Raw genomic sequence first — 20,441 nt, forward strand, 5'->3', positions numbered from 1 at the left:
CATTGTGTTAGACCCGCGGAGGGTAGCTCTAACGTACAATTGGGGCGATATCAGTAGATTGTGGACAGAGAATGGTGATGCCATTGGTGATGATTTACTGATATCTTATCTTACTTGATTGGCGGGGGGGTGGGGGGTCCGGTCCATCGTTCGTGACAACAGACGGAAACTCTTTTCTGTCTGACACATTGACATCAATGTGATACATTCCCAGCCTCCCGGCTAGTTACGTCAAAATGTCAACGCAGCTAGGAGAGTGTATTAGTACAAAGGCACCGACCTGATGCCTCGTTATGAAGCCTTCCTCAGTAGGTCAATTCGGTTTCTTCTGCACACGCCCTTTGTTGCACACCCCCGTTTTTGAATTGTGTATCACCCACCAGCGTCTCTTAGGTAACATGATGCTTATGATTGGCCGTTGCGCCTCAATTTGGTAGCGCATCATGCGCATGCAAAGGCAAGATGCGGACAAGCCTTAAGAGACAACCATGTTTGGCTATCCACTTACATGCTTCAAGAGAAGCCTATGTTAAAAGTCGGATTGACCCCGCGTCTTAGGCAATCAATCAACACATTGCTGCTGTTCATTCACGTTCAGAGCGACACACAAGCTTCCAAAACTGCCCAACAACGAAACCACAACCAAGAAACCCAAGTTTTAAGAACGCCTGCATCGCAACATCGAACCCATCCCAATCCCTCAGCCATAGCCATGTTCTCGCGGCAAGTCTTCCGTACCATCCGTGCCGCGACTCTCCATCCTACCCCTTTCCTCCGAGTAGGGCCTGCACGAAACTTCACCGGCGCCGCCAATGGCAGCCGACCCCCAGTCTACCTTCATGGCCTTGATGGAACTTATGCCACCGCCCTAGTATGCCGCTGTGTCGTCCTTTCTAATGGGCCAATGCGGCTATGTTGAGTGAGGTAGAGCCGAATTATCTTATGCTGACTGTGTTAATTTAGTATACTGCCGCGGCCAAGATGTCAACCCTCGACCTCACCGCCAAAGCCATCGTCAACCTGAGCAGCGTCTTTTTGAAGGACACCAAGTTGACGAAAGTCCTGTCAACGCCGAGGCTGACCGCCGAGGACAAGTCAGCGATCGTAGCCGAGCTGAGCAAGCATACAGGTACCAACGTTGCGACTGTCAAGAATTTGCTACAGACTCTCGCTGAGAATAATCGACTGGGTCACCTTCAGGGTGTGTGCGAGAAGTTTGGTGAGCTGATGTCCGCCAAGCGGGGTGAAATAGAGATGACCATCACGAGCGCCGAACGTCTGGATAATAAAACTCTTTCGCGACTAGAGACTGCTGTTTCCAAGTCCTCATATGCCGGTCAGGGCAAGAAGCTTAAGGTCACCAACAAGGTACGTTATACTTTTCGCCAGTCGGCATTCGTTTCGGCCCTAGCTTAACGTTTATTGATACAGATCGACCCTGAGATTATTGGAGGACTTATTGTCGCGGTCGGCGACCGAACCATTGATCTCAGCGTCTGCGCCCGCATTGCCAAGATAAACAAGGTCTTGACGGACAGGCTATAAGCTTCAGCTATTAACCATGCGTTTATTTTATTTGAATGGAATTAAGTTACGTCAAGATCATTAAATTCTTACACTGTGCATTAGAACTGAAATAATAAATTCCTTTCGCATCTTGAAAAAAATATAAATTGCTCACTAAATGGTCGGGTGTCACTCAGTTGCTATACGTGATATACCATTGTTGATAGCAGAGTATGTCTAACGTGGAAGAGCGTTTCTAGGCCTATCAGAATCTTGATGGTTAGCCTGAATACATACAGAGGAGATTGCCGGCGGTTCAAACAAAGCCGACACTTATCAGCACAATGATGGTAACTGCATCCTGCGAAAAGCAAACGACGAGACGGGGCTGGTGCGATTGAAATTTAAAGCGACCCCTAAGGAATGAGAGTCGGGGAAGTGGATCGGCATATCTAGGAAGTCTAAGGACAGCAAGAAGTCCTCCAAGCGGGGATGGGAAAACGAGCTTAAGGATAAAATATAGCGAAATAATTTGAAGCTGAACATATCAACAGCGTCCAAAGCGTCGACAGAATCGGTAGAATAAGATAGAGTGAGTTAGTTATGGAGGAGGCGAGGCTAGGATTGAGCTAGAGAGACAGCATCCAAGCGTTCAGACAGAATACAAGGGCCTACTAGAGAAATGAGCCAGGTGAGGGCTCAGTTGACAGGTAGTGAAATTCCAGCTGGGGATGGCTTTGCACTGTGAAGGGAGATTTACCCCTCAGAACGATATTGGGCCATGGACTGCCGCAAAGGCCACATTGATAAGTCATTCAAAGGTCCTGGGATATCAATCCATGGAAATCGACTTAGCTTCTAAACGCAGCTGCCCAGACGAACTCATCTCATGCTCTTCCTCATAGTCCTGGTACGACGCTCGAGGTTTGCAGATTCAGTTGAGACGCGACGCGTCATGGCGCGTCATTGGTCTCGCCTCAACTTGATTTCTAGTTTCCAATGGCCAATCACAACGGCCAGACGCACTCCGAGGACTCCTATCCAATCACAGTATAGAGAGATGGGGTTGTATTGTAGTGGGGCGTGGGGCGTCGAGCCACAATAACCAACCAATTGTTGACCTAAAACTCTGGTCTGCAGTGAGCAAGAACTCGTCGATTTGCAATGCCCATCTCCAGTCTCTCAAACTTTTAGACTGGCCTCCCATTTTCCGTACGGGTTTGGTACCACCAGAGATCCAGACTTCGACCCCCATGTATTCCGGAAATTTGAGGACCTTAGCCGGCAAACCAGTCGCTCATTAGTGCCCTCTCTTGGTCACCTCTTTAGACCGCGTATTTAATGGGCCCTTGCCAGGCGTCACTGAGTTGCCACCCAGGCGAGGCGATTGCGCCTTAGGCTTAGAGCCGGTTAATGCTAGATGCAATCCAGAAGCTGCACCTTGATACAGCATTACATTAAAAACGAGGCACACACACTCGTTGGTCGAACCAACGACAGTTGTTTTCCGATGCCCTTTGGTGCGGTTAAAAATGCAGTAAAGCTCAGGCTGTCTTGGATCTCTCGTTTAGAATACCGTGGCTTTACAATGATCCTAGGCAGCATATGAAGCTCAAAAGATAGTCAAAGCCCTACTCTGTAAAACACAGCTAAAATCGGGCCCCGCCGATGTCCCTCAATTTGTGCCCCAACCTAGCAAGCAAGGTTGGCTCGCTGGCCCCCATGAGCCTATGGGTATTTCCTTGGCGCTGACATGTGATGATAAGTCGAGCTCTATCACTGCCCTATTCCTTCAGCACAGCAACCACTATCCCTTTGACCGGCATAGCCCTTTTCCCAAGTCACGCTTAGGGGCTCAAATGGATAAGTGCTTATCAATTTACTAATACATCTAAATTATGTCACAAATTCACAATAGTCACTATACCTAGTGAACTCTATACCTAAGCTGAATGCAGCTAAGATACAGATAAGGGACTGGCCTTATAGTGCCTTATTAACTTAGAACTTTGTAACTATTCTGTACGTGGGGTTGAGTGCAGCTAGCTACATTGGATAAGGGCTATGCGGGTCAAAGGATAACCACGCGTTGCGTCTTTCTCTCAAGGGTTGCGTACATTATTGCATCCACTTAGTTACCCTACCAACGCGGAGCAAGCCCCTCCATATTTCACAAATAAGATCTCTCGAGTCCCTGTCAACTTTTGTGCTCGCAGACGAGCCAAGGTGATATCAGAGTATTAACAGATCACATCACAATGGACCGCGGATCGATCTACTCTGCGCACGTCTACGAGCCGAGTTTCGGTAAGAATAGAGATACTCGCCTACAGCTTCAAACGCAGCTCGAAACCTTCATCCTTGACTTTCGGCTTGACAACAACTTTGTCTACAGGTTTGCGCTGATTGCCCACGGGTTACATGACTTGATATACTGACGCTTCGGCAGAGATCAACTACGAGAGAACGCACTGCTAAAGAGGTACTACTGCGATGTCAACATCAATGACTTGATCGGCTTTAACGAGGAGTTGGCGCATCAGTTGACATCTGAGCCAGCCGAGGTCATCCCTTTGGTAAGGACTATGCAACAGCTTAATTCTCCAACTTCTGACATCCCATAGTTCGAATATGCTTTGATGAAGTGCACCCACCGCATTGTCTTCCCTCACGAGCCCAAAGTCGAGATCCCCAAGCACCAGCTCCTTCTTCATTCCAACGCAGACGATGTGTCCATCCGCAATCTCGATTCGATGGCTATTGCTCGATTGGTCCGGGTACCAGGTATCGTCATCGGTGCCTCCGTTATGTCCTCAAAAGTAACAGAACTTCATATACAATGTCGAAATTGCGGACACACACAAGCCATTCCTATCTTGGGTGGATTCACTGGTGTCTCTCTGCCCCGACAATGCGCTCGTAGCAGAATTCCCAACGATCCCACGCCAAAGTGCCCCTTGGATCCGTACTTTGTCGTACACGAGAAGTCACACTTCGTCGACCAGCAGATCATCAAGCTTCAGGAAGCGCCTGATCAAGTCCCTGTTGGAGAACTGCCCAGACATGTTCTCATCTCAGCCGACAGATACCTAACAAACCGGGTCGTTCCGGGATCGAGGTGCACTGTCATGGGCATCTTCTCCATCTACCAAAATAAGGCCTCCAAAAACTCATCCAACGGTGGCGCAGTGGCTATCCGCACCCCTTATCTAAGGGCAGTTGGAATCCGGTCAGACATTGATCAAGCAGCCAAGGGCAACGCCACTTTCTCGGAGGAGGAAGAGCAAGAATTCTTGGAGCTGAGCAGACGGCCAGACATTTACAATGTCATGGCTACTTGTATCGCTCCTTCAATTTACGGACACCGGGACATCAAGAAGTCAATTCTCTGCCTCCTGTTAGGTGGCTCAAAAAAAATCCTCCCTGATGGCATGAAACTTAGAGGCGATATCAACGTACTACTTCTCGGTGATCCTGGTACGGCCAAGTCTCAACTTCTAAAGTTTGTCGAGAAGGTAGCACCCATCTCTATCTACACCTCCGGAAAAGGTTCATCTGCCGCTGGTTTGACAGCGTCCGTCCAGCGTGATCAGTCTACCCGCGAGTTCTATCTTGAAGGTGGTGCTATGGTTCTGGCCGATGGTGGAGTAGTGTGTATTGATGAGTTTGATAAAATGCGAGCTGAAGACCGAGTCGCTATCCACGAGGCCATGGAACAGCAAACCATTTCCATCGCCAAGGCCGGTATCACCACCATTCTCAACGCGCGAACATCAGTCCTGGCTGCTGCCAATCCAATCTTTGGTCGATACGATGACATGAAAACTCCTGGAGAGAATATCGATTTCCAAACCACCATCCTGTCGCGTTTCGACATGATTTTCATTGTCAAGGATGATCATAGCCGCGAGAAGGACGAGAAGATGGCCAAGCACGTTCTTGGTATCCAGATGAATGGTCGGGGAGCCGACGAAATGGTCGAGTCTGAGATCCCTATCGACAAGATGCGAAGATATATAACCTACTGTAAGACGTAAGTTGCTCAGTTCCTTTTGGCTCTTCCGCCATGTATACTAACCTCTCAAAGTCGCTGCGCTCCTCGACTCAGTCCCGAAGCAGCTGAGAAGCTCTCCTCTCACTTTGTCTCTATCCGTCGCCAAATCCACGACTCCGAAATAGAAGCCAACACCCGCTCCTCTATTCCCATCACAATCCGTCAGCTGGAAGCTATCGTGCGTATCACCGAGTCTCTTGCCAAACTCACCCTCTCTCCCGTCGCCACCGAGGCGCACGTTGATGAGGCTATTCGGCTATTCCTATGCTCTACCATGGACGCGGCCAACCAGGGCAGCAACCAGGGTAGCCGTGAGTTGAATGATGAGGTGAACCGTCTCGAGACTGAGCTCAAGCGCCGTCTACCTATAGGATGGAGCACAAGCCTGTCCACACTACGGAGAGAGATGGTAGAGGGTAGGGGTTACAGTGAGCAGGCGTTGAATCGAGCACTGATGATTCTCCAGCGAAGAGACATAGTCATGTTCAGAAATCAGGGAGCACAGGTCTATCGAAATGGAGCTTAATCAGGGAATTATTATGATGTAATAATGTAAAGGGCTTGGTTGGTCATTCTAAGTAGCCGTCTTGATGATGGATGGGTTAATGAGTAACGAGAACGAAATCATCACGACCGCTGTATGCAAAGAAAACTATTCAAGTTCTAAGAATTTATAGCTTATATTGTATTTTCATATGCTACTAAAATCATATCCCTCTTTTTCATAGGTAGGTATGTCGTATACAATGCCGCATCCAGGATAGACAAGTGCCTCTAGAACATGTTTTAAGACAGGAATCATGTGTATAAGAAGAATATTATCGTACCGGATATCACGATCTTGTCAATTGAACACGGGGCTGTTGGTGAGGGTGCCCAGGCTCAAATTTATCACTGCCGGCCATTATTGGTAGATGCAATAGTGATGGGCGAATTCAAGTACATACTGTTAGTCGACGGCAAACTGTCACATACACCCCAAGGGATAGAGAATAGAGCCTAACCCATGTCGAACCCACGGCGCCTGTCTCGCCTTGCAGGAGGTAGCAATATATATATCTGCATTTTGTATGACAGCGTAGCTGGTCGCTATTGGACATCCAGTAATTCCTGATACTACATCGAAGCAAACATCCTAAAAGACATTTCGAAGAGCATCTGTGGCTCAACGGCTAGACCAAGGTATATAATTACCCAGCATTAAAATAATGGTTTCGTCAAAGGCAAATGGTAATCGATCATAGTCTTATCTCACGAGCGAGATTGTTGGACGGAAGAGCAAACATCCATCTAAAGCCTACATCAGGTGAATTGATAGAAGACAAGAGGTAGTTTTAGGCTCCCCAGTGGTTCCGTAAGTTCGAACGCCAGCTAACAAGGTGTCAGAACTGGTGGACTACACAGTCACGTACAGGTTCAGAGGCTCTTCTGCTCTTTCTGTGTTTTACTTAAAAGCGCCATTGTTAGCCATCTACTTGTTTGGAGAAAAAGTAAGGTCTAGTATGGGCTATTTGAAATGCGGGCACAAATTGAGCAGTATACGGCACAGTATGGTCTTGTGAAAACGAGGATGAGAAGCAGGCAATGTACGTAAGCATCAGTGACTAGTGTGCCCTTTCGGTTGAATAAGCCGCCGGGCTTAATGGATTGTATCGTATCGTATCTTAAAAGTTAAACTATCAGGCGCTCTTAGCACATGTACTGTTTAGAGCTTTCAATTTCGAGTACTCATACCAGAGATGTCTAACAACCGCGCAATAGTTTTTACGCGCCCAAATGGACCAACAATATACAAACACTGTATTCAGCACCTTGAATGCGGAATTTATCTAAGCGCCGTCTTGCACTTCTTCCCCTGTTGGCCTTGTTCATTGAGGCTCAAACGGGACGAGCGAGCCCATCGGAAGGCCGTGCAACAGGATGCACACTTATGCGTGGTTTGTAAATGAATAACGAGCGAATCTAGTGTCAGATGACTTCGGTAACGTTTTGTTTCGGCCCCCACAGAACAGCGACCTTGCCTCTGACGGGCTGAACCGCTCAAACAAGTGGGCTACAGGGAGATTACTTATCCAAAACTCGGTGTAGACGCTGGTGATATGTTGAAAGATGCAGATTTAGATTAGTTCTTGGTTGGACGATAAGTATATTCGATATCACGAGGGTGTTAATTGGGTGTCAAGACTCAGCGATTGCCTTTGCTTCCAGCTTCACCGATTCGAGATTCACAGATAATTGGCCAGTCAGAGATGTTAACTTGCCACAAGGTGGTGGCTGGGTCTACTGATATTCAGAGCCAGCTCAGAGCCAATATAACTCATAATTCACCGCTCTATGAGATGTTGAAGACTGTCTCGTTTTTAGATGTAGAGTACTTGTTGATCCTGATGAAGGGAAGACGTCCGCAGGATGGCCTCGGCGGGATTGAGCACCGTGGTGGAGGAATGAGGTGGATTAACAATTAAGATCGTGACCAGTGATGACTATTGTGCCTGTACCGTTGGGTATCCAGTCTCGACTCGCTGTGCGACTCTGCCCAAGCCTGCAAAGAACTTTGGTGTTGGGGGAGGCTTGTCAAGGATGATCATGCTCAATAAGTGAGCTACAAGAGTCTCGATGATAGACATGGAAGTCTAGACCGCAAAGGGCCTGCCTTTGAAGCCGTTTATGTTCAGGGGTTGTAGACTCCTAGGCGAGACCTCCAGAGATCCAGTATAAGCATATCCCCGGCATTCTTGTGCAATAGAAATCACATCTCTGCTCTCAGTCAAATAGGCCAATGTCCAGTAGGTCTCTAGTCGTATAATATCATCTCCTTTCTCATACGCGCCTCTCCGACTTTCGCATATGTCTGAATAAAGTTGGCTTAATTGTCCGGTGTAGAATCAATCAAACTAGCCAGGTTTTAGAGTTCCTTCCGATACGCACCTTTGATGATATTAAAAATTCCATTATCTAATAGCTACAAATAATGAGAACAATGTGCTGGTAGGTAACAGCAGTAGACATTGTTCGGAAGGCACGTAACTATCCATTCATCCTGGATGCTCGTCAGCGGTCTTATAGCGGGAGGATTTACGGTGAAAACCGCAAAAGTCTGACCTGTGCATGGCTTTCCTGACCGTCAAGGATGATGAGTCTTTTATCTGACGTATCACGAGGCTCTGTTTGAGGTTGTTAGACGTCTTTCAACCACTCGAGAGCTATGTGGGATCTTTAATTCGTAATAGCGCGAACTATATAGACCGCCTAGCGACCACCAAGCCCTGTTGGGTATATAATGATTGTCCTTCAGTAGTCGCTGCTTCTACAGGGCGTCATGACCTTATGTGAGCCCACTCTGACAAGCCATGTGCTATCCGACCACAAGGTTGCGATAGACTAAGCGTCGACCTTAGCGGGGACTTCCTCCTCGTCATACTCCTCCACGCTATAGACGTCGTCGTCGATGGCTGCGTCCTGATACTGCTGGTACTCCGATACCAGGTCATTCATATTGGACTCAGCCTCCGTAAACTCCATCTCGTCCATGCCTTCTCCGGTATACCAGTGCAAGAAGGCCTTGCGGCGGAACATAGCGGTGAACTGCTCGCCAACGCGCTTAAAGATCTCTTGGATGGCGGTCGAGTTACCGACAAAAGTGGACGACATCTTCAACCCCTGCGGCGGGACAGAGCATAGACTCGTCTGCACGTTATTGGGAATCCATTCAACAAAGTAAGCCGAGTTCTTCTGCTGAATCTTGTGCATCTGGTCCTCCACCTCCTTCGCAGACACCTTTCCGCGAAAGATAGCAGAGCAGGTCAGGTAGCGGCCGTTTCGAAAATCAGAGCCTGTCATCATGTTCCTGGGGTCAAACAGCTGCTGGGTAAGCTCGGGGATAGAGACAGCACTGAATGAGTGCGAGCCACGGCTAGTGAGGGGTGCAAAGCCAACCATGAAGAAGTGTAGGCGGGGGAACGGAACCTAGACGAGGAGGAATGCTTAGCCACAACATTCTTCGATTACAGTGATATGTGCCTCGATGAAACGAGTCTTCCTACCAAATTAACGGCCATCTTGCGAAGGTCAGAGTTTAGCTGTCCGGGAAAGCGCAGCGAAGTTGACACGCCAGACATGACGGTTGATACGAGGTGGTTAAGGTCGCCATAGGAAGGATTCGACAGCTTCAGGGTACCTTTGCAGATATCATACAGAGCCTCGTTATCGATACAGAAAGTCGCATCTGAGTTTTCAACCAGCTGGTGGACCGACAGCGTGGCATTATACGGCTCCACGACGGTATCAGAAACCTTAGGAGACGGTACTACACTGAAGGTAGCCATCATACGGTCCGGAAACTCTAAATAGGCGGTTAGAACCGTGAGAGACAGTGCATCGAAATGTGTATCAGTGGTATCAATCTCACCCTCACGAATCTTGGAAATCAGCAGCGTGCCCATGCCGGAGCCCGTACCGCCACCGAGCGAGTGGGTGATTTGGAAACCTTGGAGGGAGTCGCAGCCTTCGGCCTCACGACGGACCACGTCCAGTACCTGATCAACTAACTCGGCGCCCTCGGTGTAGTGACCCTTAGCCCAGTTATTTCCGGCGCTTGAGTGTCCAAAGACAAAGTTGTCGGGACGAAAGAGCTGGCTAAGCGGGCCGGAGCGCACCGCATCCATTGTGCCAGGTTCTAGGTCAACGAGCACGGCACGTGGCACGTACTTGTTGCTGGATGTCTATGCGAACTCGATCAGAGGCCGAGGATAGTTTGGAATGGGTCACGCAATATCGCCCACCTCGTTGAAATAGACGTTCATGCGCGCAAGCTGTAGTTCGGAGGTCCCATTATACCTAGATTGATGCGTGAGAAGGATGAAGTGGCGTTTCGAATGGGTTGCCTACATGCCACTGCTATCCAAACCATGCTCGCCCGAAATGGTCTGCCAGAAGGCAGAGCCGATTTGGTTGCCCTATTGAGGTTACTATGCTGCATTAGGAAGAAATGAGAAAGAAATGTAACGAGAAGGGCGTGATACTCACACATTGGCCAGCTTGGAGATGCACCTATAGCGAAAAGGGAGTTCAAGGTTAGTTTGTGGAGCTTCCAAGGCAGGATTAGAAGCGGACTTACAATTTCACGCATAGTGAGCTCAATTCAGCAGTGGTGGTGGTTTTAAGCGCCGATGAGATAAATCTGTTCGTCGTGAGAGAACAAAAGACAACGTTGAAATGTTGGGAAGGCGGGGTTAGTGAAAGGCATGACGACTGGTCCGTAACAAATAAGTCGATAGCCATGACAGTATCCAATGAGATCATATACCGCCTTACGGGCTAACCCGTAGGCAGAGGGGTAACACGCCCCCGCTGTTGGATTGCAATGCTCAAAAATCCTCCATAAGCATATGTTGTTTATGAGCATACTGCCTTGAAATGCTAATGACGCCATAGAATGACGGCAAATTAATTAAGTGACTGTTCCAAAACTGTTGAGGAGGTGCAACCTCGTACCTCGAGTCCTGGCTTTAGATTATCACTACTTGATGTTTTTCTCGTACTCAGTCTAGTACCCATTCATACTTCTGGATCAGTCTTTAAGTAAGTAAATCATTTTTTGCTATAGAATAAATTGAACTGCCATTAGCGAGCATTCTTATAACAAATAGTACTGAACGTCTATTCTTCCCTATCTACGTCCAGGAGCTAGGCTACGTCACGATATCTGTGCCAACAGCAGTGTTACTTGCAGTAATCAGTGAACAGTCCCGATGAGACGATATTGGAGCGGGTGTTGGATGTCGATGGTCAGGGCTCAGTAACTAGTGGCCACCTTTCTGTTGCAAAATTTATTTAATTAAATCTAAAGGTTATCTTGCGATGGCACAAACGACATGCTCCTTGTTAGCGCTGTCAGCCGCCTCAATGATCATTCCCGCCACTGTAAGCAGCCTTCTAGAGCCCAGTCCTCAGGAATTGTGATACAATAAGCATCAGGAAGAACATTAATGTCGACATGTAGCTCTACAGCATCCTCGACAGCTCGGATCAGCATGGTAAAACCGAATCCATCCTTTGGCACTCACGCGGGACGGCCATCATGCTTCTTATCCTGTACGCCCTGTATCTGTGCTTCCAGTTGCGGACGCACAAGAATCTATTCAGCGAGGGGAGTGGTGGAACTTCCTCCCTTGACGAGGGAGGGGACGACCCTGAATCAGTAATGAATCCTTGGTCTGCTGCAGCGGTACTGGTTGCCGTGACCGTTGTTATCTCCTTCTGTGCAGTCTACCTGGTTGGCAGTATCGACAGCATCGCCAAAGACGCGCATACTAGCAAGAGCTTTATTGGCTTGATCCTGATCCCCATTATCGGCAACGCAGCCGAGCACGCCACGGCGTGTGTGATGGCTATAAGGAATAAGATGGATTTGGTGAGTGGCAACCTGCTTCCTTACTTGGTTGTTTTATTGTGATCTGACTGGTTACGTGGAAACAAGGCCACGGGTGTTGCAATCGGATCCAGCATCCAGATTGCGCTGCTGGTTACGCCGTTGCTGGTTGTCTTGGGTTGGGCAATAAATGTGCCGATGGGTCTGAATTTCAATATTTGTGAGTTATCATGAGCACATAAGCAACTTTCAACACGCTTGCTGATGCTTGGGGCAGTTGAGACAGTTATCTTCGCTGTATCTGTTTTAGTCGTGACGGCCACGGTGCAGGATGGGAAATCTAACTATTTGGAGGGAGCCATGGTGAGTTTATGTTCCCCTGTACTTCTATACCTACAGTGTACTAAGCAGGCTGCAGCTTGTGGGACTCTATATTATCATCGCTTTGACATTCTGGGCTATCCCTACTGGAGTTTTGGGAAAAGTTACGGGCTAATTGCCAGGTTGCCATTATTATGCCCTGTGCAACTCTTTTTGGCTATCTATACCTTGTTGGTCGATCTATCGGGGAGTGCGGGAGACATCCATGGGCTTCGCGAGGACTCAGTCGGCGGCTAAGGCCAGGAGGATCTGACCGACCACTTATAGGAAATTGGAGGTTAACCTCTATGCAAAGCGGGAGAACTTGCTCATCATATTCGATGACCTCATTTCAACCTACCACTGTAAATTAGGACGAATTGTGTCGGCTACTTCTTGCAAAACGTCCAGACAATCTCAACCAGACTGCTTCTCGTCCTCTTTTCATCAAAGACCTGGCCGTGGTCCAGATCTTGAAACCAGATCACATCCAATCTATCACCTTTCTGACCGAGATCCATTAAGTCCGTAGTTTCTAAGATCCAATTGTCTGACCCCAGCAAATATGCCCGTATTGCTTTGGTGTCGATCACACTATCTCTGCCGGCCAAGACCACAGTCACGGGATGATCTCGGATATCCTCCTTCCACAATAAGTTATCAGCCCAGAAGAAACGGCGGAATAGCGTATGAGCTATGCCTATATCCTTGGAACCAAAGTAGGAGAGTAGATACTCATTAGGTTGACTTGGCCGTCTACATATCTAAAGCATTAGAGTTTAGCCAGTATCATCAGTCAATTTGGGGACAGAGCTGGCATACAAAATTATAGGCCACGTCAGGTAGATGAAGTAGAAAAGACACGGGGTCAATAAACAATGCAGGGCCAATATGCTGCGAGACCTCCGGGCTACGAAGGAGTTGCGCGCCAACCACGCTTCCGTATCTTTCCACCGTCAATGTCAATGGGTAAGGGAATGGAGTCACTTTAGGAGTGGTACTTACGAATGTGATACCAAGACACACTTTTCCCACCCGTGTGCGGTCAATATGCGCCGAATCTCATCGCACATTTCGTCTTTCAGCATTGCCTCGTATGTTATCCTAGAGCTTACCGACATAATTTCTATAGCGATGATGCCAACCTGCCCATCTGAAGAATTCCCGGCATCATGGGCATTGATGTCGGCTAAGAAGTTTATGTATGGGTAAAGCCCCACGCCGATGCCGTGAACGAATAGAATAGGCAGCCTTGTCTTGGACGTATGTGGACGGTGCCAGTAAGTAAGCCTGTTAGCATGGGAGGTGCAGGTCGCAAACAGAGTGAAAAGACGTAGGGGAAAGGTAGTGAGAAACTGCGAAAACGACGTGCGATGAAAGTTGAACGAGTGGTATCGTAAAGAGATAGACGCTATGGTGTCGACAACAAACACACACTAGAGGGTAGTACGAACAGAGTTAGCAACCTGGGGTATATGAGCCAGTACTTGGGCGCATAGTCATGTGAGTAACTTACTAGATACCACGTTAAGCTCCGATGCAACATCTCTACCTTCTCAAGAGTTAACCGGAGGCATTTGGCGTTTCCGCGGCCAGGCTCTAGCTTCTTGCCTAGCAGCTTCTCTATCTCTTGAGTATACTCTTCTAATTCCTCGTCGTAGGTCTAGTCATGGTCTCCTGTGTTCAAGAATGCCCACCGGAAGAAGTCCTTGACATTATCGCGCTTAATCTCGGAAACTGGCGCATTCCGGAACCATTTTCTTAGGTACTGAGCCGGGTCGGGAATATTATTGTGGCATTTTAGGAACAACTTCCGACGATCGGCGCGGCAGGGCGGGACGGGGTGTTTTGCGGCCCTCTGGAGGTATTTGTTCAGCGGTAGGTAGACAACCAAATAGAAAAGAGCCTCCAGAGAGAGCCAAGCCTGTAGTACTCGCGGGAACTGAAATGGAAGGCGGGCTAGCAGGCTGACTAATGAATAAGCAACGCTGAGTGGTGCGATAATGTGTAAGAGAAATATGGATGCGCGAATGAAGATGTAGTCCCAGAGAGATGTTCCCGCCATGGTAGCGGAGATATATCGTTAGGCAGCGTCACAGGGAAAATGTTCTAGCTTAGGCGGTCATTGTTTCTATGGAGTGTAGAATTGTGATTCTTATAAGTCGATTTGTTGGGACCTTGCACTTGACGTTACCCCACTTACAAATGCCTTGTTTAAGCACGTGCTAAACCTAGCATGTGAAAGAGATGATGAGTTTTCCGAGGACGCAGTAGCATTATCTAACTATTCTGGCTTGATCCTGACCACGGCGTGTCATCACGATAAAGAATTATCTGAGGCTGCGATGCAAGTATATCCGTATTGCGTACGTAAGTTACGAAAAGCAATCTGGGGGTTTAAGCTGAGCCATCTCTCGGGGTATACTTGGAAGCGGGTAGAAGCTTGATCATTTATTTGCAACTGTTCATATCCCAACCCCAAGATCTGACGTGTGTTAGACTAGGTGTCTAAGAAGCAGTGTAAGTTTTATTTCAACTTTAAGCATTTCTTAAATTTCTAACCCAGGTTCCTGGCATTATTGGCAAGATGTCTCTGCTATGCATTCGAGCAGTCGGGCGGCAGGGCGTGGAGAACTACTTGGATTTTCGACACATCGTTTTGAAACAGAGGGCATCAGGTGATAAAGCATAAAGGAACTTGAATCTAGGATTGATTCTACGCCGGTTATGCGATCATTTACTATACGAGTGATAGTACAGCTCCCTCCATCTTGTCTCGGTGAATATATTTGAGTGCCTTGTTGATGGCCCTCCATCGGTAATGACTGTCATCATCTCTCGGAAGAACGAGACACTGAGTTGGAGCTTGGAAACATAGCCAAAGCTAGTATATTTGTAACATATAGTAGCTATGTCGTTTGTAAACATTATGACTTTGTGTAAGTTGTAGATTTTCTATTGCGATGAAAGTGCGCTAGGGTTCTCGGCATATTGAACCCTCTCATGTAACAGATGGGTATCCTCTGATGCTATTAAGTTTCTGTTTCCTAACCAGGCGGGTCGGCTACCTAAGCCATGGCGGCCCACATCTAGAAGCTATGTTCCTGCTTTGTTTCACGACGCTCGTTCTCTCGCTGGGCTTCCGTCTCTTGTTGAAGGTGACTTTGGGCAGTAAGCTTCAGCTCGCCAGTCTTCTCCTCAGCTAATAAATACTGATCGGTACTTTCATCGAGATTGCTAGAGCCTGATACTGAACATGTAGGGATCGATATATCCCGTCGAATGGGGTGTTCGCTACCAGTTGCGACAGTCCCGATATCAGAAGATCTCTAAGCTTGCATGAGGGGAAAAATCGCCCGAATCGAAATACTTCATCCTCTTCCATTGAATATTGAGTCAGCTTGATTCTTACTGGTTATAGACAGAATATATCTACTAACTTCTAACTGGTGATGAAGAAGCTTCCCTCTGCTAGGAACTATTCCATATCGATTTAAGAGACGGTTGTTGTTCCCTGTATTGAGCTCGGAGGTTTCTTGCTGGTCCATGATAATAATTTGGAACTATGGATAAGTGAGTGATTGAAAAAGGGAACAGGTTGAGGTGTATTTAATTGTCGGTTCCTATTGGCATAGTAATCCTCAAAAACATTTCGTTGAAAATAGAGGGGTCGGTGTTAGACCCAGTATTTGAGAGCAGGTGACGTAGTACGGGCATCAAGGCATGTGTCAACTACGTACGTACCATGTGTCCTATTGTGGGGTGCTAGCTCCTTTCGCACCGTTATCACCATCATCCTGATGTCAACCTACTTTATCGTCTCTTTATACTATAAGCCACATGCTAGTACGGTTCTCCGGGGGTACAGTGCTCGGGATTCAAAGATCTTCGGGTTTGCCGAAGCTTATGCTCGATTAAAGAGTTGATCTGGCTCTAATTAATAATGCGTTAATTGTTGTTCACATTGCGCATCAGTGGTAAATGGAACATTTATATTTATTCAACTTTTATTAAATCCTGAGATGACTGTTCTTCTTGAGTTCATATCTCTAAATGATTTCATCCTGGACTCTAAACGCTTGAATTTAGGATTTTCAGACAGATAGTCTGGATTCTAAGGAAAGAGGGAGTCTTGGATCTCCCAATACTAATTTCAACGAGATTTTGTGATTTTTTAAGGTATAATATGAATATGTGAAGACGAAAAAGCTTCCTTAAGAGTTTTTGTCGCTTAACGTTTGCGCTTCAATCCCACGGTAACGCCAGCAGAAACTTGAATAATGCCATCTGATGCGACTGGAATCTGTAAAGACACTGGAAGTGATAAATCTGGGGGTGAAGATATCAATGTCTCAGGGAATGCGCTCACTTGTGAATCAACACAACGCACTCTCTGACCTCCCGAATGCTTGCTTGCAAGGTCAACCTGCTTGAGAGATATTTTAGTAGATAATCTCTTGTCAAGTCGTACTGTCTCGTTGAGTGTATTTTTAATCCTGTACTGAGCTCTTGTAAATGTATCGAAATCTGACATGGTCGACATGCCATCACCAGAAGTCAACACGGCTACCCCATGGCTGATGTAGGAGCTGTGTTCATGGGGTCGAGTATGCTTAATGGCCCTTTCTGAAAATGAGGAAAATGCAGCAGGACAAGTAGATTCCAAGGCTTTGTCGGACGCCAGAAGTTGGTCTTTCGCTGGAAGGCGGCCAAGCTCCATCGACGACGACACCAAGGTCTGTCTCCCGGAGCCGACCGCCTCATTCGTTTTGTGGCGCTTGCACCGTCTTTTCGGTAAAGGAGAAGTGGAAAAAGCGTGAGTGGCGGCAAGGGCTGAATCTTGGCATGGCGGATGCCAAATGTGGTCGGTGGGGAGGTAAGAAGCGAAGTATCGGACGAGGGAGTCCAAAGAGTTTGTTTGGAAGAGCCGGACTGCATGTTCCCACTGAGGCATCTTGATAAGCTTTGGGTTTCCAATGATTTCAAGACTTGCGGATTCAAGAGATTTATTTAATTCGGAGAGACGTTGTTGTCTGCGATAGTTAGCTAAATAGTGAAATTCGGCTGTCGACTGCGCTTTGTAAGATATTTCGGCTATGTCACAATAAAAAGCTTCAGCATCTTGGATGGGGATCGTGTAGGTATTGTACTGGTCGTGGAGCTTGGTAAACAAATCCTCTTGTTTCATGCCGAATTTCCAGGCTGGCCATGTCCATAACGGGTCGTCCATTTTATCGATATAATCCCCTTTAGACTGATTATAATTGCGGTAGATCGAAGTTGGTGATAATTAGAAATTAGAAGTGGAATAGCAGAGGAGATGCACGCTTGGCTTTAGACGCGGATATCTCGAGGGCCCTGTATTTTGTAGCAAGCCAGCACTAGCCCTAGTGGAAGAAAAAAAAGTTTTATCGCTTGACATCTCAAAGGAAGGGGGGGGTGTCGCTATAGTTGTCTCAGAGGGGTAGCATGGAGACTTACATAATAAATATGTCAGGGAGAGTAAGCATGGAAGGACAGTGGTGTATATTCTTATGGTCTGGAGCGATCGATTGCAACCTGACATCAGAGGGTTGCATCCTGCTCCTCCTCTATTGCAAAACTACGTCACTGGTGGCAACATACAAGGTCAGTATCACCTGGAACCTGCTTCTTTAGTACGCACCGGCCGAGCGAAAATTACATAAGCCATGTATTTTGTGACGCTTAGTTAAATAATGTACGGTAGATACGTCTCCACTTCATATTGAACTGGTTAATGGCATGACATGTGGTGTTATCAGCTGTTCCGCTCATAACCGAAACCAAGGAGAAATCACTTCACAATAGTGAATAGGCTACAAACCGGCACTACACAGTTGGAAGTCCTTGCCTCACCGAAGGGATAGGTATAATTACATATTTTGTTGCTTTGGAAATGATACGATGCGAACTAAATGACCATCTGCACCACGACTTCACATTGTGTTCACTCTCACAAGCCATAATGCCTTCCAAGCGCCACGAGCCATCCTCTGGTAGTTCACAGAGCGCCGAAAAGGGACGTATCAGTATTCATGAGCACGATAAACGTCCACATGAACCAGCTCCTCGCCTTTCCCACCTGGAACACCTGACAGTCCGTGTCTCCGATAACTCGATTCGAAGTCTTGCCGGAGCCACCAGTGCGATAGCCTCTAGCATCGTAACAAGTCCTCTGGACGTTATGAAAATCAAACTACAAGGAAGAGGTGGACTCCAACTGTGGACGCTTGACCCTGTCAGAAAGCGACGTTCATTCCAAGAGAGAGGTCTCATAGGCACTGGGCGAGCAATATGGCATGAAGGCGGATTTATTGGCATGTACCAAGGACTCGGACCGACCATGCTAGCAAATATTCCTAGGGGGGCCATATATTTCACAGTATATCATAAGATTAATGATTCGCTAAAGAAAGTATTCAGTAAGTCACCTTTGTTATCCATTCTATCAAAACTATCGCGGGTAGTACTAACCTCTGCCAAACGGCCAACAACAGACCTGGGTATGCTCAAGCATATCTGCAGTTACTGGAGGTACCTTTTCTATATTATTCACGAATCCATTATGGGTTATCAAAACCAGACTCATATCTCAGTCAAGTAAATCCACGAAGAATACTCCGAGAGAATACAAGTCTGCCATAGACGTAGCTCAGAAGATGTATTGCCGAGAAGGCGCCGCTTCATTCTATTCAGGACTAACTCCAGCTCTGCTTGGGGTGACACACTTAGCCGTACAGTTTCCATTATATGAGCAGTTTAAGATATACTTGACTGGATCAGGGCTTGGGAATTGGCATGAAGGCCAGGAATGGCTCCAGATCCTAGGGGTACTCACAGCTAGCGTGGCAAGCAAAGCGTGTGCAACTATAGCCACATATCCACACGAAGTTGTTCGAACAAGATTACAAACGCAGCAGAAAGTATACCCTTCATCGCCAATTGAACACGCAAGAGCAAGGGATGGCGGAGGCCTATTGATGCGTGGGAGTAGCTCACAAAGCGAAAAGGTGTGCAATGCAGGGAAAATATGGGAGAGATTTCCCCGACTAAATCGGGGTATTATGAGCACGCTCGAAACGATCTTGCGGGAAGAAGGCTGGCGTGCCTTATACTCTGGTATGGGCACTAGCTTAATCGGGGCTATACCAGCCTCTGCTATGACAATGCTGGTGTATGAGGTAGTGGTGTGGCAGGTTAAGAAGTCAAGGACGCAGGGCAAAGGAAAGCTCGAAATGCAGGATATAACAGAAACTTGGTGTCTATAGCCCGTATAACTTTCCAGCATATCGTCGGCACAAAGGGCGGATACTATCGAGAATAACTATAATTAAACAACGACTATGCCTAGGCAGGTCTTACACAACCCATACAATCTCAAATCTCGTTATTAAAGACTGGGGGTGGGGGCAGAGTCGTGTAGGCTATACGGGGGAAAATATGTAATCTTAAGATGGACTGAAAAGTAGGATTGAGAGTATTTATTTATTATTTAAGTTAATTAACTCATATCTATTGAGAGCTGCGGAACTGCTGCTAGTTTGAAACTTAGATGACTGTCTTTGATATCGTTAAAAGTGACTGGGGGTGTAAAGCCGGAGCAATGATTGGTGAGTCCTAATCGGTTGTCGTTGGTCCGTACATTTCTGTGCATCCAGGCCGTGGTCAATAGCGGACAGGTCCTGTCCCAGATTTCACATTTAGTATGGCTCCCTCCGCTATCGGTTTACTAGGGCAATCAATGATTGCGGGACTGGCACCATTGGAAGGGGAATGGGAAACAGAGCTTGGAGTATGAAGGGTGTGGGGTTCATGTTTAGAAGTACGTCACGCGCACTGGCTGCTGATCGTGTCGCGCTGACAGTCTTGCGACGATTGCAATAATATGGACGCAGCTCAAACTCAAAGTTCGACACCATTTCCTGCTCACTGCTTACATGTAAGCAATAGCAAGTTACTGAAACCTGGGAGGACAGCTACCATCCCTTTCATAGTTCTATCACTATGACTAAACGAATACCGCCTAGGCAGGATACATCGGTTAGCTGAGCATAACAAGATTTAGAGCCGTAAATAATTATAGAAATATTATAGAAATATTAACGTGGTTGATAAGCGAGTGTCCCAGAC

At 47.2% G+C, this 20,441-nt stretch overlaps 7 protein-coding genes across 7 annotated transcripts; 4 read left to right on the forward strand and 3 right to left on the reverse strand.

Annotated features, from left to right (window-relative positions):
• The first annotated feature begins 651 nt into the window (after positions 1-651).
• On the forward strand, positions 652-1,679 carry BKA55DRAFT_586948 (ATP synthase delta subunit-domain-containing protein). The gene is made up of 3 exons (XM_046194619.1): positions 652-871; positions 964-1,368; positions 1,432-1,679. The coding sequence occupies exons 1-3, from the start codon at positions 713-715 to the stop codon at positions 1,543-1,545; spliced, it is 678 nt and encodes a 225-aa protein (XP_046040947.1). The 5' UTR covers positions 652-712; the 3' UTR covers positions 1,546-1,679.
• A 2,085-nt stretch (positions 1,680-3,764) lies between these two features.
• Positions 3,765-6,086, forward strand: BKA55DRAFT_698530 (MCM2/3/5 family-domain-containing protein; the record flags this gene model as incomplete). Its single annotated transcript, XM_046200527.1, has 4 exons — positions 3,765-3,901; positions 3,956-4,082; positions 4,131-5,539; positions 5,594-6,086. 4 exons carry the CDS (start codon positions 3,765-3,767, stop codon positions 6,084-6,086), a joined length of 2,166 nt encoding a protein of 721 aa, XP_046040948.1.
• Positions 6,087-9,435: 3,349 nt separating this feature from the next.
• Positions 9,436-10,843, reverse strand: BKA55DRAFT_629011 (Tubulin/FtsZ, GTPase domain-containing protein). Its single transcript, XM_046196914.1, has 5 exons — positions 10,677-10,843; positions 10,586-10,609; positions 10,448-10,515; positions 10,342-10,396; positions 9,436-10,281 (listed from the first exon to the last, which is right to left on the reverse strand). The coding sequence occupies exons 1-5, from the start codon at positions 10,686-10,688 to the stop codon at positions 9,565-9,567; spliced, it is 876 nt and encodes a 291-aa protein (XP_046040949.1). The 5' UTR covers positions 10,689-10,843; the 3' UTR covers positions 9,436-9,564.
• Positions 10,844-11,416: 573 nt separating this feature from the next.
• BKA55DRAFT_721254 (Sodium/calcium exchanger protein-domain-containing protein) lies at positions 11,417-12,786 on the forward strand (the record flags this gene model as incomplete). Its single annotated transcript, XM_046201009.1, has 5 exons — positions 11,417-11,482; positions 11,562-11,972; positions 12,039-12,150; positions 12,208-12,293; positions 12,349-12,786. The coding sequence occupies 5 exons, from the start codon at positions 11,420-11,422 to the stop codon at positions 12,424-12,426; spliced, it is 750 nt and encodes a 249-aa protein (XP_046040950.1). The 3' UTR covers positions 12,427-12,786.
• Positions 12,606-14,420, reverse strand: BKA55DRAFT_586974 (uncharacterized protein). The gene is made up of 4 exons (XM_046194620.1): positions 14,005-14,420; positions 13,807-13,953; positions 13,296-13,726; positions 12,606-13,054 (listed from the first exon to the last, which is right to left on the reverse strand). The coding sequence occupies exons 1-4, from the start codon at positions 14,353-14,355 to the stop codon at positions 12,991-12,993; spliced, it is 993 nt and encodes a 330-aa protein (XP_046040951.1). The 5' UTR covers positions 14,356-14,420; the 3' UTR covers positions 12,606-12,990.
• Positions 14,421-16,266: 1,846 nt separating this feature from the next.
• Positions 16,267-17,755, reverse strand: BKA55DRAFT_586984 (uncharacterized protein). The gene has a single exon (XM_046194621.1). The coding sequence runs from the start codon at positions 17,518-17,520 to the stop codon at positions 16,522-16,524; it is 999 nt and encodes a 332-aa protein (XP_046040952.1). The 5' UTR covers positions 17,521-17,755; the 3' UTR covers positions 16,267-16,521.
• Positions 17,756-18,045: 290 nt separating this feature from the next.
• Positions 18,046-19,653, forward strand: BKA55DRAFT_586987 (mitochondrial carrier domain-containing protein). The gene is made up of 2 exons (XM_046194622.1): positions 18,046-18,733; positions 18,798-19,653. The coding sequence occupies exons 1-2, from the start codon at positions 18,208-18,210 to the stop codon at positions 19,577-19,579; spliced, it is 1,308 nt and encodes a 435-aa protein (XP_046040953.1). The 5' UTR covers positions 18,046-18,207; the 3' UTR covers positions 19,580-19,653.
• The last annotated feature ends 788 nt before the right edge of the window (positions 19,654-20,441 follow it).

Source organism: Fusarium redolens, assembly GCF_020744475.1.
Source record: "Fusarium redolens strain MPI-CAGE-AT-0023 chromosome Unknown BKA55scaffold_38, whole genome shotgun sequence".
Taxonomy (NCBI): Eukaryota; Fungi; Ascomycota; class Sordariomycetes; order Hypocreales; family Nectriaceae; genus Fusarium; species Fusarium redolens.

Bases quoted from the DNA above. Each gene is read 5' to 3' on its own strand.
- BKA55DRAFT_586987 (XM_046194622.1), top strand. From the start codon at position 18,208: ATGATACGATGCGAACTAAATGACCATCTGCACCACGACTTCACATTG. The intron at 18,734-18,797 runs GTAAGTCACCTT...CTCTGCCAAACG, and splicing joins TTCGCTAAAGAAAGTATTCA to GCCAACAACAGACCTGGGTA.
- BKA55DRAFT_586984 (XM_046194621.1), bottom strand. From the start codon at position 17,520: ATGGACGACCCGTTATGGACATGGCCAGCCTGGAAATTCGGCATGAAA.
- BKA55DRAFT_586974 (XM_046194620.1), bottom strand. From the start codon at position 14,355: ATGGCGGGAACATCTCTCTGGGACTACATCTTCATTCGCGCATCCATA. The intron at 13,727-13,806 runs GTAAGTTACTCA...ACTACCCTCTAG, and splicing joins GGAGCTTAACGTGGTATCTA to TGTGTGTTTGTTGTCGACAC. The intron at 13,055-13,295 runs GTAAGTACCACT...CTAATGCTTTAG, and splicing joins TGTGTCTTGGTATCACATTC to ATATGTAGACGGCCAAGTCA.
- BKA55DRAFT_629011 (XM_046196914.1), bottom strand. The intron at 10,516-10,585 runs GTGAGTATCACG...TAACCTCAATAG, and splicing joins ATCTCCAAGCTGGCCAATGT to GGCAACCAAATCGGCTCTGC. The intron at 10,282-10,341 runs GTGGGCGATATT...GAGTTCGCATAG, and splicing joins TGAACGTCTATTTCAACGAG to ACATCCAGCAACAAGTACGT.
- BKA55DRAFT_586948 (XM_046194619.1), top strand. From the start codon at position 713: ATGTTCTCGCGGCAAGTCTTCCGTACCATCCGTGCCGCGACTCTCCAT. The intron at 872-963 runs GTATGCCGCTGT...GTGTTAATTTAG, and splicing joins GAACTTATGCCACCGCCCTA to TATACTGCCGCGGCCAAGAT. The intron at 1,369-1,431 runs GTACGTTATACT...TTATTGATACAG, and splicing joins AGCTTAAGGTCACCAACAAG to ATCGACCCTGAGATTATTGG.